This window comes from Corvus moneduloides, chromosome 6, assembly GCF_009650955.1.
Source record: "Corvus moneduloides isolate bCorMon1 chromosome 6, bCorMon1.pri, whole genome shotgun sequence".
Lineage (NCBI taxonomy): Eukaryota > Metazoa > Chordata > Aves > Passeriformes > Corvidae > Corvus > Corvus moneduloides.
The window spans coordinates 1,220,403-1,236,040 of NC_045481.1; the positions used below are offsets into that span (position 1 = coordinate 1,220,403).

The 15,638-nt window shown below is 47.8% G+C and overlaps 1 protein-coding gene across 2 annotated transcripts in view; it reads right to left on the reverse strand.

The window, feature by feature from the left end:
* Positions 1–4,144: 4,144 nt before the first annotated feature.
* Positions 4,145–15,638, reverse strand: part of MDGA2 (MAM domain containing glycosylphosphatidylinositol anchor 2) — a 231,845-nt gene continuing 220,351 nt past the window's right edge. The window contains exons 15-17 of one of the 2 annotated variants that reach the window (XM_032110643.1): positions 11,917–12,047; positions 6,726–6,831; positions 4,145–6,223 (exon numbers count right to left, since the gene is read on the reverse strand). In XM_032110643.1, coding sequence (XP_031966534.1) covers positions 6,135–6,223; positions 6,726–6,831; positions 11,917–12,047 — 326 coding nt within the window. In that variant the 3' untranslated portion in view covers positions 4,145–6,134. The other variant, XM_032110644.1, reaches the window with a different exon arrangement.

Here is a 15,638-nt window from a genome sequence, read left to right on the forward strand (position 1 = left end):
AGGGAACACAGATGGTCCTGTTTAGGTTTTGGGTATCTGAAACCTTTCTTCTCAGGAATCTGAGATGGATTTTATCATTGTCAGGTGTTGGAACAACTGCCCAGGGCAGTGGGGGAATTCCCATCCCTGCAGGGATTTAAAGCCCTGTGGATGTGGCACTTGGGGACATGGGGCAGTGGTGGCCTTGGCAGTGCTGGGGAATGGTTGGACTCAATGTTCTTGGAGGTAATTCCTAACCTAAATGATTCCATGATTCCATTACTCCCAGTAAGTTACAAAATGTGGGAAAAGACTGATGGGTCATGGCTGAACTGGGATGAGTTTGGGAGTTTGGGGAGGGACCCTTAAGGAAGAGGGAATTTCTCCTCGCTTGAGTCTCACTATAACCCAGCTATGGAACTGTCCAAGGCCAGGTTGGACAGGGCTTGGAGCAACCTGGGATAGTGGAAGGTGTCCCTGCCCATGGAAGGGGGACGGATTTTGCTGGGATTTAAGGTCCCTTCCAACCCAAACCAGTCTGGGATTCTGGGATGTGTCGAATATAAGCTCCCCAATCTGACAGATGCAAAGGAAAACAAAATAATACTCTAATAAGGATCAGCAGGATGTACAATCCCAAATTCCCTGTGTTTGGGTTAATGATCACTCCTGGCTTTTATCATACACCAACATTCCCATGGGATTTATGGGGCAACACAGAGTCAGGGGTTTAGGGAGAGGTGACAGAAAAATTCTGGACACTGCAAGTCCTGCGAATGTGGGATTGCAGGAGCTGCAGGTCCCTAAATTCCTTTGCATGAGGGATAATCCGATGGTTTCATTCCTTCCGTGCTGACTGACACCGAAATCGTGGTGGAGCACGTAAAAAGGGGAGAACATTCCTGCATGCTGCTTATTTTCCATTAAAAAAAAAAAAAAATTGAAATGTAAAATTAACCTTTTTTATAGCTTTTTATAGTGTTATGGGAAAATCCAAGAATTATTCCAGATGGTTCCCAATCTCTTTATTAGCATGGAGAGGCAGGGAGTGCTTATAACTCGAAACTGGAGCTTTTTTTTATTGAACTGCTCCACAAACCCATTTTCCTGATGGATCACACACTTCTGGGGGAGGAAGAGAGTTTCAATTACCCCTCAATATATGAAAAAAACATTCCCGGCAAGTAAATTCTCCCAAAATAAAACCAGGAAAGCCTCTTCCACTCAGCATGGAAAAAATTCGGACCCTTCTGCCTGAACTGCTCCCTACAAAGGGAATTCACTGCCCTGATGAGGCAAGCAGAGAAAACAAACTTGAACAAGAAGCTGATGCTCAGCTTTGTTTAAAAGTTTGGGGATCCCAATCACCCCAAAATTGATTATTCCATTCCCATGTTGGATGCAGCAGGAATTCCAGTGCTGGATGTCAAGGAAAGCTCTAGGATCAGTGGAGGTTGGATCTCGCAGGTGGGGCTGGTAGATATTTGGGGTCTGGAAGATTCAGCTCCATCACTTTTGGGGGAACCAGAGGTTCTTCTCCCAAATTTAGAGGAAATTCCACATTCCCAAGGATTTCTGGCCTTCAAATCCTAATTGTGCATCCATGGTGTCATTGGAATGGGTTTACTCCCTTTTAATCCATGTTTTTATCCCTCCTTCTATCCCATCCAAGATCCAGGCCAGGCTGGAGAAGAGGTGGGTTGGTAGTACGGTCAGATCCGAGCCTTTCATGATTTTGTAGGATTCAGCTTGTCCAGGGAAGCTGCTCCATCCCCGGAAGTGTTCCAGGCCACGTTGGAGGGGACGTGGAGCAGCCTGGGAGGTGTCCCTGCCATGGCAGGAGTGGGTCTGGGTGGGATTTAAGGTCCCTTCCAACCCAAACCATTCCATAATTCCATGATTCCACATTCAATGTGCTTTGTGAAAGGAAAAGGGAAGTTCTCCACTACCATCATTATCCTCCCAGATCAGCCTGAGAAAGAAATGAAAAAACCTGGAAAACTTCTCCTGTGCTCCACCCCCCTCTGCTTTGGGAACACCCAGCTAATTCCTGCAGCCATCCCATCAAATCCCGTCACTTCTCCCAGCATCCCAGCACTTCAGTTGCTGCACATTCCAGTATTTGATGCCCAATTTAAGAATCCATCGGGGACATTTCCAGGTTGGATACCCTGAAACTGAATCAGAGAGGTTTCAAATTCCACGGAACTGCCAGTTCCAACTGCCTTTGATTGCTGCTCCAACATCTTCACATCCATTTTCAGTCCAAAATGTACAATAAAATAAAAACCAAGAGTAGCAAATTCATACCTCAAATTGTTCTTCTTATCCATGGCCTGGAGTAAAATCCCATTTCCTTTTCAGTGCTTTATTTTGGGAATGGAAAGGAAGATAAAACTACTCCCACAATCAACATCGGGAACAGAAATCCATCTTTTCTTAGCACCTCCTGCACTCTAGCAGAGTAAAATGGGAACAGGCATGGGAAATACATTTCCTTTCACACAAAATCCTCGGATTTTCAGGACACAGATTATCCTGCCCTGAAAAAGACATCTGTGGTCTTTGTCAATTGAAATTCTTTATCAAACATTCCACGGGAGTGAGGGAAAGGAAAATCCAAATAGAAAGAGGAAACATGGATTTCAGCCTGCAGTTTTAGTCTGGGATCTAACCAATGGAGCAGGATCTCCTGTTCCTTATCATCCAAATCCCTTATCACAGGCAGGACATCACAGGGCACTTCCCAAATCCTAACTTCCCAAATCCTGACTTCCCACGGAGTTCCCATCACGCTGCCACCACCAGCCCTGCGGCCGGAGCTCTGCCCTGTGCCTGGAAAATTCATCTCCAATGGGCATCCAAGGTTCGGCTTGGATTTTTGGAAGGGATGGATTCAAGGGAAAAGCAGGAATGCTTCCTGTTTTCCTTCAGCCCGGTCTATGGAAGGTGTCCCTGCCTGTGGGGTTGGAATGGGATGAGCCTGAAGGTCACTTCTGACCCAAATCTTCTGGGATTCTGTGGAAATGATTGACAGATGGCCACTCTGGCTCCCAGCAGATCCAGGCCTTCCAAAAAGAGTCCTGCCAAAAGCACCCACGGAGAAGCCTCTTGGATCACCCCTCAGTTCTGTGGCTCTCAGGAGACATCCATGGGAACATGCACGACAAGGTTTGGATCCTGAATTCCCAAACACACCAACCTCCGAAGGAAAATCTGCCTCAGGGTCTCACCATACCTGACCCGCTCCTCCATCCATTCATCCACAGAAAAAATCCAGAGCTTCCAAAGGGAAATTCGGTGATTTGTGTTTTTTAAGGGTGTCAAACCCCACAGTCCATCCAGACTCAGAGTTCCCACCACCTTCCAAACCCCACAGGCCACCAGACTCAGAATTCCCACCCTCTTCCAAACCCTATGGTCCATCCAGACTCCCACCATCTTCCAAACCCCACAGTCCATCCAGATTTGGAGCTTCCCACCATCTTCCAAATCCCATGCTCCATCAGACTCAGAGGTCCCACTTTCTTCCAAACCCCACAGTCCATTCAGACTTAGAGTTTCCAATGTCTTCCAAACCCCACAGTCCATCCAGATTTGGAGTTCTGACCATCTTCCAAACCCCATGGTCCATCAGATTCAGAGCCAGTTTTCCAAACTCCACAGTCCATCCAGATTTGGAGCTTCCCACAGTCTTCCAAACCCCATGGTCCATCCACACTCAGAGCTCCCACCATCTTCCAAACCCCACAGTCCATCCAGACTTGGAGTTCCCACTTTCTTCCAAACAGAGCAAGGTCCTGATAAACCCAAGGCTGTGGGTTCAATCCTTGTATGGACCATTCAGTTCAGATTTGGACTTGATGATCCTTGTGGGTCCCTTCCAACCCAGAATATTCTGTGATTCCAGGGATGAGCTTTAAGGTCCCTTCCAACCTAAACCATCCTGGGATTCTCTGAAAATGTCCTGACTTGGAGTTCCCACCATCTTCTGAGCACAGGGACTTAAAGACACCAAAACTGCCTGAAAATCAGGGAGCCAAGGGCATCCTGGGAATGCTCCAGCCCCCGAGCACCACCAGTATGGACCAGTATAACTCCAGCTGACACCAGTTTAGCAAGGAACGCCCTGCCAGGGCCTCAACAAACACACGCACCACGGGGCTGCCTTACCTGGAAAGAGGCTTTATTGAACAGAGCTGGAAAATTATCTCTTCAGTGGAATTACTGAATTTGCACAAACATTTCTCTACAGAATAAAAAAAATCAAGCCTTGTCATTGTTTTACTGCATCTCGTTGTGCTTTTTATACTCCTATTTGCAATTCTTATACTCATTTTTTTGTTTGTTTTCACATTTGTACTCCAATTATTTGCATATCAGGTTTTGTTTTTAATCCTAGGGTGTCGAGAGAACACAGAATAATAATAATAATTATAATAATTATAATAATAATACTCTTCTTTAGACAAAAGTCTTTCTTTTTTTTTTTTTTAAAGGAAGTTAAAAGCTGAGATAATTTAAGGAAAAAGGTCTTCAAATTTCATAACCAACTGGAAGGGAACTTTACAATGCAGTGGAAAACCGGCACGTGTTCGGGTAGCTCGAACCCATTTTGTACAGCTTTTATTTTTTTTTCCTTGTAAAAGTGGATTATTTTTAAATTTTTTTCTAATTTTTTTTTTTTTTTTTTTTTTAATTTCGCTACAATAACAAAATAATCTTTCGCCCTCTGCACCGAGTCTGGCTCCGGGGCAGAGGCAGAGCCCCCTCGGGGCGTCCGGAGCTCCGGATGTCGGGAGCCATCCCAACGGAGGGGGAGAGTAAGAAAATCATCCTGTGTTTCACAACCTTCTGCATCAAGTGTGTGTCTGAACCACCTTTGTTCCTCTGGTTGACCCACTGGAGAACCTGAAACGACGACGACGACGACAACAAAAAGTGCTGCCCCCATCGGCAGCACCAACGGGAGCTGTTTCTAATGGATAAGAAGCTGAAAGGCCATGGCTGTCTGGAAGGTCACACAACACGGATCTCATCCCAAAGGCTTTCCACAGCAGCTTAGGTCCATCCATCCTTCTCCAGAAGTGGCTCCGTCTCCTTGCCTGCACACCCAGGCTCCAGAGTTTGTTTAGAAAAGAGTTTGCACAACCCACGTTTTTAGCGGTGCAAAGCTTCTGTGTTGAAATCATCGTTATTACATTTATTATATTTTTTTTCTTTTTTATATATATATGTATATATATATATTTTGTTCTTTTTTTTTTCTTTTTTTCTTTTTTGAAATCAGGCTTGTTTCATTGAAGGCACTTGGTTTCCATGGCAATTTATAAAAGACGGTGGTTTGGTTTCTTCACTTCCGTAGAGCTGATGACTCTGGTGGGGAGGGGAGAGGGATCTTCCAGCGGCCGCGAGCAAACTCCCAGTGAAGCCTGTGACAAATGTAAGCCCAGGTGGCACATCCTGGATGGGAATGCATGCAAAAGGAGACAGCACACAGTCACCAAGCAGAGCCATGAGGAATGACACGGGAATGTCTGCAAACAGCTCCGATTCCGGGTTATCCTCGAGGGGAGGTGACAGCCGAAGTAGAAAGGGCCGACATTTGTTTGACTCTACGCTAAAAACCTTCGCGAAGGGAAAATGAACGCCAGCTCTTCACGTACCCTGTTTACAGTGAGGTGTTTCTTTCTCTTTTTGTGTTTGTATTTCCTCTCTCTCTCTCTCTCCTTCCTCTTTTTTTTTTGGCAGGCCATTAGGTTTCCATGGTAACAAGCAAACGATTCATTTGAAACAAAACCAGCCATGACTTTGTGCTTTGACAAGGGTTTCTAGAGCTCTTTGCCGAGAGTTCAACCAGATGATGCTGAATTCATCAGTGACCACAAAAGCACCTGAAGGTCTCTTCCTTACTTAGGCCAGATCTCGGTCTCACGCTTGGTTCTTAGTGAGTTCCACTCCCATGACGCCTTTTCAAGTCCCCAGTGCTTTCTACATTTTTTTTTTTTTTTAATTATTTATTTACGTATTTAGTTAACTTTCGAGTCAGTCAGTGGAGGAATCTTTGGTAGTTTGTTTGGAAATGTCCATTTTACAAAGACTCTTTCTTCATGCCAGTGCCTGGTGAATCTTTTGTAGCCTCTGCCAGGATAAGGTCACCTCTGATGACTTAAGACAGACACGAGGAGGAGGAGTGGGAGAAGTCGTATATGTACTAATGTCCCAACAGCACCTGATCGTAGATCTACAAAAAAGGGGGGGGAAATAGAATTAAAGAGGTGCCCACACCCCCTCAGCATTGCTACAGTGCTCCAAGGTTACCTCCCAGCACAAGGGGACAAAGACAGCCCTCACCAGGTGGATAGAGCAGGAACTGGCTGAAAATCCACCTGGCCGTGTAGTTACCTCTGTTTTAATGCACACACGGGATGGAGGGATGAAACAAAGTCCTCAGGGAATCACAGCAGTGATTTCCATGGATTTCACATGGTTTGGGCCCCCTGGACATTGTTTTGATGTTGTTTTATCTGAGTGTCTCAAATCTAGCCCAGCCTAGTGTGGAGTCACCCACTGCTCTCACCTCTGCCTCGTACCCATCCAGCATCTCCCATCTGAGCAAAGCATTCCCAAGGACAACATTCCACTTTAAACCTTCCAGCTGAACCAAAGCAGGGACTGTTCTGCTGGAAAAGATCCATTTGGGAAGCAGAAATACAGGAAGCAGCTTGTGGGACGGAGCCACTTACTGTTGGCCGGTTGGTCGGATTTCATACACTCTCCTTCCACAATGGACACATCGTCAATAGCAATGTCCCCTTCGATTCCAGGGCCACGGATCCCTTCAAAGATGAGCTGGAAAAAAGAAGCAGATCAGAGGCTGATAAGTAAAAAACATCCAGCAGAGAAGAGGGGGATAAATGAAAAATGTCCAGCAGATCAGAGGGGGATAAATAAAAAAGGTTCCGTTGCGTTCGGCCCGGCGTTAACCTGTGAGGATGGGCTTGGAATACTCTACAAACACTTTTGAGGTGGGAAAAACTATTCAGTGGGTTTGGAATGCTCTTCAGACACTTCTGGGGTGAGAAAAACCAATTTAGTGGGTTTGGGATGTTGTTTCCCAGGGTGGGAAAACCAATTCAGCCGAGTTCTCATCAACGTGAGGGTGGACAAGGAGGGGTGTGAGCTTTGAGGGCTTTTCCTTTCCGGAGTGAGCTGGAAATCATCCTCAGTCGTCACCTGGTGTGTCCAGAGCAGCTCCACCGCTGTGTGCTGTGCTTGTGTGAGGACAACGTTCCTGGAGCAAGGAGCAGGATTGGATGGAATCAAAGATTTAAGGAGATTGGAGGTGTTTTTCCCAGAAATTCCTGCCACCTGAAGAGGCACAGCTTGAGGAATGTGTTGAAGGACTGAGCGTCCCCTTGAGCACAGACTCCATGAAAACACTCAGGAGCAAGAGAAATTCCAAGGAAAACAGAGGTTTCTGGCAAAGAGCAGGATTCAATGGAATTAAAGCTTTAAGGAGATTTTCCCCCAGAATTCCTGCCACCTGAAGTGAGTGGCAGAGGCCCAGCTTGAGGAATGTATTGAAGGACTGAGCATCCACCTGAGCACAGATTCCATGAAAACACTCAGGAGCCAGGGAAATTCCATGGAAAACTGAGATTTCTGGCTCTTGGACGTGGCCCAACCAGTCCCTCCCATCCCATTGTCCACACTGGGATCCCTCACCTGCACCTGGTGGATGGGACAGGACCTGTCCCCTGCATCCTTCTCCGGGCCCAAAGCTTGGGAGAAACCTGCCAGGATCCAGGCTGGTGTCCCTGCATCCATAACTCAAAGTTACTGTTATCTCAAGGGCTCAGGAAGGGAATTCCTTTGGTTTGGAGGCCACAGGGATCTCCCTGGTGGATTTTAACCTCCAAGATCTCCTGCTGGGGCAGGAATTGGTGGCGGGGACAGCCCCATGTCTCTCCTACCCCTCTTTTAAACAGAAACCAGTACCAAAAAACCCCCACTTTTCTTAAAATTAAGACATTTGCAAATAACCTAATTCGGTATTGTGGAAGTAAATTCCATGCTAGGATCTGTTTTTCCCAACATGTGGGTTTAGAAGCTTAGATTCCATCTAGGAATGTTTTTTCAGAGGAATTGGGTTGCATTTTGGCATTTTAGTTCTATTTAAGAGGAACTTTAACCTCTGTAGAGTGGCTGACTGGGATTTTAAGGTCCTGCTCATAATTTTCTCTCCAATATTCCTTGCCTGACACCAAACTGCTGGAAAAGGAAATCGTGCCTGCATCGTGAGAGGAAAACATCTCCTCCCCCAAAATCCAGCCCCAGCTCGTTGGCAGCAGGCACAACACCCATCAGTGGAGTTGAAAGTCCAATTTTCCCTGACAATGGAAAACAATTTCCAGCCTAAAGGGCTCTGTCCAAACACAACAGGCGGCGTTTAATTAAAAGCTGCAATTGGCAGCAGCTCCAGTAGCCCTCAGAGAGGGGTTGCTCCACACTCAGAACAAATCAGAGCACAAGAGTTGACAGGGCACGGAGCAGAACCCAACCGGCAGCTCCCAGGGACGGGCAGGAGGTGCCAATCGAGCAGAATTCCCTATCAGTATCCCCAAAAAAAGCCAACCCCATTGTGGTTTTGCAAAGCTGTTGTTACAAATACTGCATCCAGCTGGAGAAAAGGGGGGTTCTGTGCACAGAAAAGCCACCCTGCTCTTAATGGAACGGAATTCTGACCCTAAAAAGCCAGTCCTGAGTGGTTTTGGGAGATTCAGCTTCTGCCTCATCCCTGGCAGTGTCCAAGGCCAGGTCGGACGAGGCTTGGAGCACCCTGGGATATGGAAAGTGTCCCTGCTTATGGCAGGAGGGGAACAAGGTGGTTTTTAAGTCCCTTCCAGCCCAAAGCAGTCTGGGATTCTTGGATTTTTCCACAGGATTTCAGGCAGATTTTTATCCTCCCCCATGTGCCCCTCTCACCCCTTCTTCCTTTCCCTGCCAGGCACTTGGGGAGTCCCAGGACAATCCCACCAGGTGGGCAGGTGCAGGAGGGGTTTCAGGGTGTCATTAATAACCCTAAAATTGGGGAGCTGAGAGGTTTCAGTTCAGTGCACGTCGACCTGCAAAAGGGGTTAAAATCCTGCTGGAGACTGGGCCAACTGGGACAAACTGGTCTCTCACATTCCCCCTGTCAAGGACACCTCCAGCCTAAAAATTGGGAATATTCCCTTTTGGATGGGTGAGTGGAAGCGCTGAGATCACCCAAACATGGAGAGAAATCCTAAAGTAACTCCACAATAGTTTTGTGATTTAGGATTGGGAATCCTGCAGGGCCAAGGGCTGCAAGCCTGGATGTTCCCAGCCCATCCTGCTGCTGTTGGAGTTCTTTGGACACAAAGTGACCAGATCTGGGTGGGCTGAGCCCATCTGGGGCTCAGACAGCGACGGGGTGGCACTGACCCAACAGGAGGGACCAGGACCTGCTGATACCAATCCTTTGGGATAAATCCTGGAGTTTTTATTTGGATACTGCAATATTTAGATCCTAAAGTAGCAATAAATCTAATCCCAATCATCCACACCATTGCCATGTCCTACTGCTCAAACCTGAACTAAAATTGACATTTCCTGGATGACAGAACCAACGTTTCCCCCTGGTTTTGGGGGTCTCTATTTTTGGGGTGTTCATTCCTTACAAATATTGAATATCTGAATATCTGAGCCGGATTTGTGGAATATTTTTGAGATTTAAGGCACTGCAGTGCTCCCAGTTCTCCAAGACAAGAGCTTTGTTCTATATCACAGGGACTGACAAGGTATAAAATCTTTTCCCCCTATAAATTACCCTATAAAAAGTTTTAATTTCCTTGTCACTGCCATGTTTTACTGCAAAGATTCCCTTCACTTCCCTCTCCTTAAATTTAATGGGGAGCTTTATATTCCTTCCTACTTACACTCCTAAATGGAAAATGAAATTTGCTTTGATGCAAGAGATGATAAAAAAAAGGAATTTAGGGCTCTGAGTGCTCTGACATTTATTTGCTAAATTTGGTCAGAGCTTTGCATTTATTTTATGCTGAAACCTTTAAACACAACAATGGAAAAGGTGAAAAACAGCCAAGGAGAGGATCTTCCCTTTGGACTCTCCCTCCCCTACTCCCTGGGATTGCTGCTGCCAAATCCTTTCCATTTCCCTGCCCAAATGTCTGATTCTTCCCTGATTTTCTAAAGCCCTTCCCAGGTCTCCAAAACCCCCTCAGATCCCTCAAATCCATCTTGTCCCTCCCCTTCCCAGGCCATTTTTTATGTTCAGATATTAAAACATGTCTTTGTCGTTCACTCTTCAGAGTTCTTGGATTTTTCCCAACTTCACCAATGAAAAACTCAACCACTCTGATCTTTTCTGTGCTTGGTCCAGGGTTCCTCAGCTCTGCTCTCCCTCTTCTCCCCATTCCTGACACTTTGCTCCCATCAAACATCCCAGAATCCCAGCCTGGCAGGGACACCTCCCACTGTGCCAGGCTGCTCCCAGCCCCAATGTCCAGCCTGGCCTTGGGCACTGCCAGGGATCCAGGGGCAGCCCCAGCTGCTCTGGCAATTCCAGCCCAGCCCCTGCCCACCCTCCCAGCCAGCAATTCCCAATTCCCAATCTCCCATCCAGCCCTGCCCTCTGGCACTGGGAAGCCATTCCCTGGCTCCTGTCCCTCCAGGCCTTGTCCCCAGTCCCTCTCCAGCTCTCCTGGAGCCCCTTGAGGCCCTGCAAGGGGCTCGGAGCTCTCCCTGGATCCTTCCCTTCTCCAGGTGAACATTCCCAGCTCTCTCTCTCCTGTCACACTGTACTTCACATATCCCTCTCCCTCAATTTTCCTCTAATTCCCATCCTTGCAATTGCTCTGCAATCCCATGGACCAAACCATTTCTCTCCTGTCAATGCCTCTCATGCATGGAAATAAAAACCAAGGATGAGGAATTCCCTGAAAATAAAGGAAGCGAAACCCAATGTGAATTTCTAGGAGAGCAGTTTGGATTTGCACTGAAGGAATCTTCCAAGGCCAGGTTGGACAGGGCTTGGAGCAGCCTGGGATAGGGGAAGGTGTCCCTGCCCATGGCAGGGGGTTAACGGGATGGGATTTAATGGGATGGGATTCAATGGGATGGGATTTAATGGGATGGGATTTAATGGGATGGGATTTAATGGGATGGGATTCAAGGTCACTTCAGACCCAAACTGGTCTGTGGCTCTTTCTCCCAACAATACATTTTCTCCCCCAGGGGCCTGGAGGTGACAGAGCTCTCAGAGGAGAACCCTGCACTCTGGGCACGGCTTGTGACTCCCACGTTCCATCACCACATTCCCAGCCTCGCTTACAGCAGGACCTGCTGGCAGCAGCAGCTGCTTTTTGGGGATGGTTCCGACTCCAAACAGCTCCCGGAGTGCCTGAGAACTTCCTCTAAAGGTCCCTCAGCCCCTCCCTGTCAACCCCAGCAGGAAATGTGTGAAAAACCTGTCACAACCCCGCTGTGTCTCATGCTCCCAGCAAACACTCCCAGATCTTTCCTTTTCCCACAGAAAATCCACGTATTTCCAAAAACCTCCAACACAGGGGCCCTCAATCACTTCTCCCAGCGAGGAATTTTATATCCCACTTGCTAATCTGAAATCACAACCTGCTGGAATCACTGCCAGCATCTTTTGGATTACATTTTATTCAGATTAACCCCCCATGGATAATTCCAAATCCCATTGGATTCTTTAGGAAGCAGGAAGGTGTTTTGAGTTCAAGCATTATTAAGCTCCGTGGTGCCCAAGGAGAGCGATTATCTGTCCGTGAGCAGCTTCCAGAGCTGTGAAATCCCATAGAAAAGGGTCGGTGTTCCCAATCCACCTCCTAGCCCCGAATTCCCGGTTCTTGGAGGTGCCAGCCTTACCTGGAATGAGGTGGGGGGGTTGATGTTCACCCGGGCTTGGTTCCAGTGCTGTCCCTTGTTCCCACTCGAAGACCACAAGGGGTTTTCTATGGCAGTCTGACCTTTGAGCCGCAGGTAAACGTTCAAACTTCCTGGAAAAGAGGAGGAGAACTGGAGTTGGGAAGGCTCTGCCTGGAGCAGGGATGCTGGGCTGGCTGCAGCACCCTCCTCGCCCATCTTTCCATGGATCTGAGCAGGTGTGGAACTTCCTCGGCATGAATTCAAAAGCTTTGCAATTCAGGAATGCTGGGAACTGGTGATGGGAAACTCCCAGCGGAGGGGAACTGGGCACCCATCCTGCAGCTCAGGAAAGGCACGAGAATTCCAGGGAAAACAGGCAAAAAGGAATTTTCTGTGCTTTGGAGCAAGAAATTGACATTTAAACCTCCTTATCCAGGGAGAAATCAGCAATTTGATTGCTTTATGCTGAATTCTTGCTTAAAACCGTCCAGCTTTCCTCTGCCCATTGTTGAAGCCTTGGAGTGCCCTAGAGCCTGGCAGATCCATCTCAGAGAGAGATGTGACACCCTTGGGAATATTTCTGTAGGACAGCAGCATCCTCTGAGTTAAAATAATCTCCAAAATCCCTCCCCATGCAGGAAAACCCCACAGAGCTGCACCTTTCCCCACCAGTAGGCAACTGGTGCCAGCACAGACATTTTTGACACCAGGGTCACCTGCAGGCATGAACAGAATGAGACTCTTGGTGCACCAAAAAAACCCCAAATTTCATTTATCTGGGTTCATGAATTCACAGAATTTGGGGGTTTTGGTCCTGTTTGCCACCGTGGTTGCCTGTGGATGCGTGGGGCAGTGGGGCCTCCTTGTGCTCTGGAAATTCAATGTGTTTCTCTTAATCTGAGACATTCAGACAGCTACGTTCCCACAGGAGCAGCGTTTTTTGGGATGTTTGGCACAGCAGATCCCACAAATGACTTTTCCAAGGGAAGCTCTCAGATCTGAGGCAGCTGCACCTGCTGAGGAGAAGTCCTTATTTCCAGCAAAAGCCAAACGTGGAGCTTTGGAAAACATCAGGCTGGACATTCAATGGAGCAGGAAACATTCCCCTGATGGCTCCTTCACCAGGGTGACCGGAATGGGATCATCCATCTTCCCTGGAGGAGCTGGGAAGGGAGCCCTCCTCCCACTGCAGCAATCCCGCCTGGAGTGCAGGGAATGGGCACAAAGGGATCTGCTGAGGAAAGTCTGGCTCTGCCTCCACACAAAGCAGAGAAAGACCTAAAAGCCGAGAGGGATTGCAAAGGGATTCCTTTAGCCCAGCCCAGGTGCATGGAGCAGGGCTGGGAATGCTGTTAGGACTCATCCCTCCTCCAAATATATTTCTATTTCTATATTTATATTTACATTTACATTTCTATTATCTATATTTATATCTATATCATTGTAATGTTATATTGTAATATTATGTTGCATTATTATGGAATCATGGAATGGTTTGGGATGGAAGGGACCTTAAATCCCATCCCATTCCACCCCTCCCATGGGCAGGGACACCTCCCACTGTTCCAGGCTGCTCCAAGCCCCGATGTCCAGCCTGGCCTTGGGCACTTCCAGTGATGAAGCTCAAACTGAATCTTCCAAAAATGCTCAGGATTGGCCTTACAGGGCATGGATCAGGATGGGCTTTAAGGTCCCTTCCAACCCCAACCATTGTGGGATTCCATGAAGTGACTGGCAGGAGGCAAAAGCAGTGGCCAGGAGTAAAAACTGGGAATGAAGGAATAAAGTTCCGTTTCTCCTGCCAGGAGAGCACGGGATGCTCTGGGATCATCTCTGCCATCTCGGCCCTTCAGCTTTCACGCTCTGCTCTCACAGCGGGTTCTGCTTCCCCCTTTTTTTTTTTGGGATGGCTCTCTCATGGCAGGAAAAATTATTGCTCTTGGAGCATCAATTGGAAATGTCCCATTTTGGGGTGTGGATGGAAAAATGGGAAGTATGGATTGTTGGAATGGGTGGTGACAGCTCTAATGGATGTACAAATTCCTTTTGTTTCAGCCCTGGAACACAGAAAAGACAGAGACTCTTCATCTTCCTCTTCCCAACAGCAGCTCCTTGTCTGCTTCAAATCAAGGAATGGGAATTCCTATTTCTCTTATTTTAGGGATAATCCACCTCTCCTTTGGATCCACAGCTGGTTTCTCCGGCAGCCAGCACTCCCCGAGGGAGCTCTGGGATCTGTCAGGAATTACAATCCCACTTGTGAGCAGGAGCTGCGTGTTCCAGGTGAAGAAAGCCCTTCTCTTCCCAAATCCCACTGCCATGGAATGGGATGGGATAACCCTGCTTATCTCCTGGATGAACACTGGGGATGATCTCAGTGATGAGCTCAGCTCTGCACTCTGCTCCCTGCGAAGATTCCCAAGGACCTCTCCTTATCTCCAGGGAAATTTCAGCCCCCTCTCCACGGAATCCCAAGTTCCGACCAGCAGGCACAGAAGCTGAGCTGGATAAACTGGGAAGGGGTTTTAATTATTTAAAATAGGAATATTCTCCTATGGATACCACTGGGATCCCTCAGTTTTAGGAGTGGAGGATGAAGCATCATCTCCCTTAAACCCCAAGACCAATCCACACCAGGAACAGAGCATGATTCCAGCATCACATCCCATTTTCTTAGGGATCTTTCCAAACATTATTGGAAGTGTAGAAGCAATTGGATGAGCACTGAAATTCTTTTGGAAACAAAATGCTTCGTCCCTGAGAGATGGGAATAAAAGCCCTGGTACTGCTTGGGATTCTTCTGGATCCTACAGCACAGGGATCATAAATGAGATATTGGGAATTGGGAATTGCTGGCTGGGAGGGTGGGGAGGGGCTGGGCTGGAATTGCCAGAGCAGCTGTGGCTGCCCCTGGATCCCTGGCAGTGCCCAAGGCCAGGCTGGACATTGGGGCTGGGAGCAGCCTGGGACAGTGGGAGGTGTGGGGTGGGATGAGATGGGATTTAAGATCCTTCTAACCCGAAACATTCCGGGATTCCGTGGTGTTTGGAGCTCAGTCAGCAGCTCCAACCCTGCTGTGGCGGATAAATCCATGAGCTGGGAATGCCTCCTAATCCAAGAGCTGCCCTGACTGGCAGGATTCATTCCCAAAGGGGGATAGGAAGCACCTCTCCACATTGGCAGCAAATTCCAAAGCCCCGGTGAGGGGTCAAGGCTTGTGACAGCTGGTGATAAAACAGTTAATCTGTCCCAGCAATGGGATTTGGAATTATCCACGGGGGATTAAGCCTTCATAAAATGTAATTCCGAAAAAATCTCTATTACCAATTAAATATTTCCCACGGAATGGCCGGGGTTGGAGACACCTCTGGAGCTCATCCCGTCCAAAGCGTGGCTTAATTAAAGCAGGTGCTTAGGACCAGATACCACTGGATTTGGGAATCTCCAAGGACAGGGATTTCCCAACTTTCCTGAGCAACCTGTGGCGGTGTTCGACTCTTTTCAGCTAAAAAAATGTAGTTTTATGTTTAAATGGAATTGTCCCCACTTTAATTTACTCCCATTGTCCCTTGTCCTGTCCCTGAGCATCCCCAAGCTTCCTCACACTCTTCATCCAGGAATTTTTCCAAGGGATAAGACCCCCCTGAGCCTTTCCAAGGCCAGGTTGGACAGGGCTTGGAGCACCCTGGGATAGTGGAAGGTGTCCCTGCCCATGGCAGGGG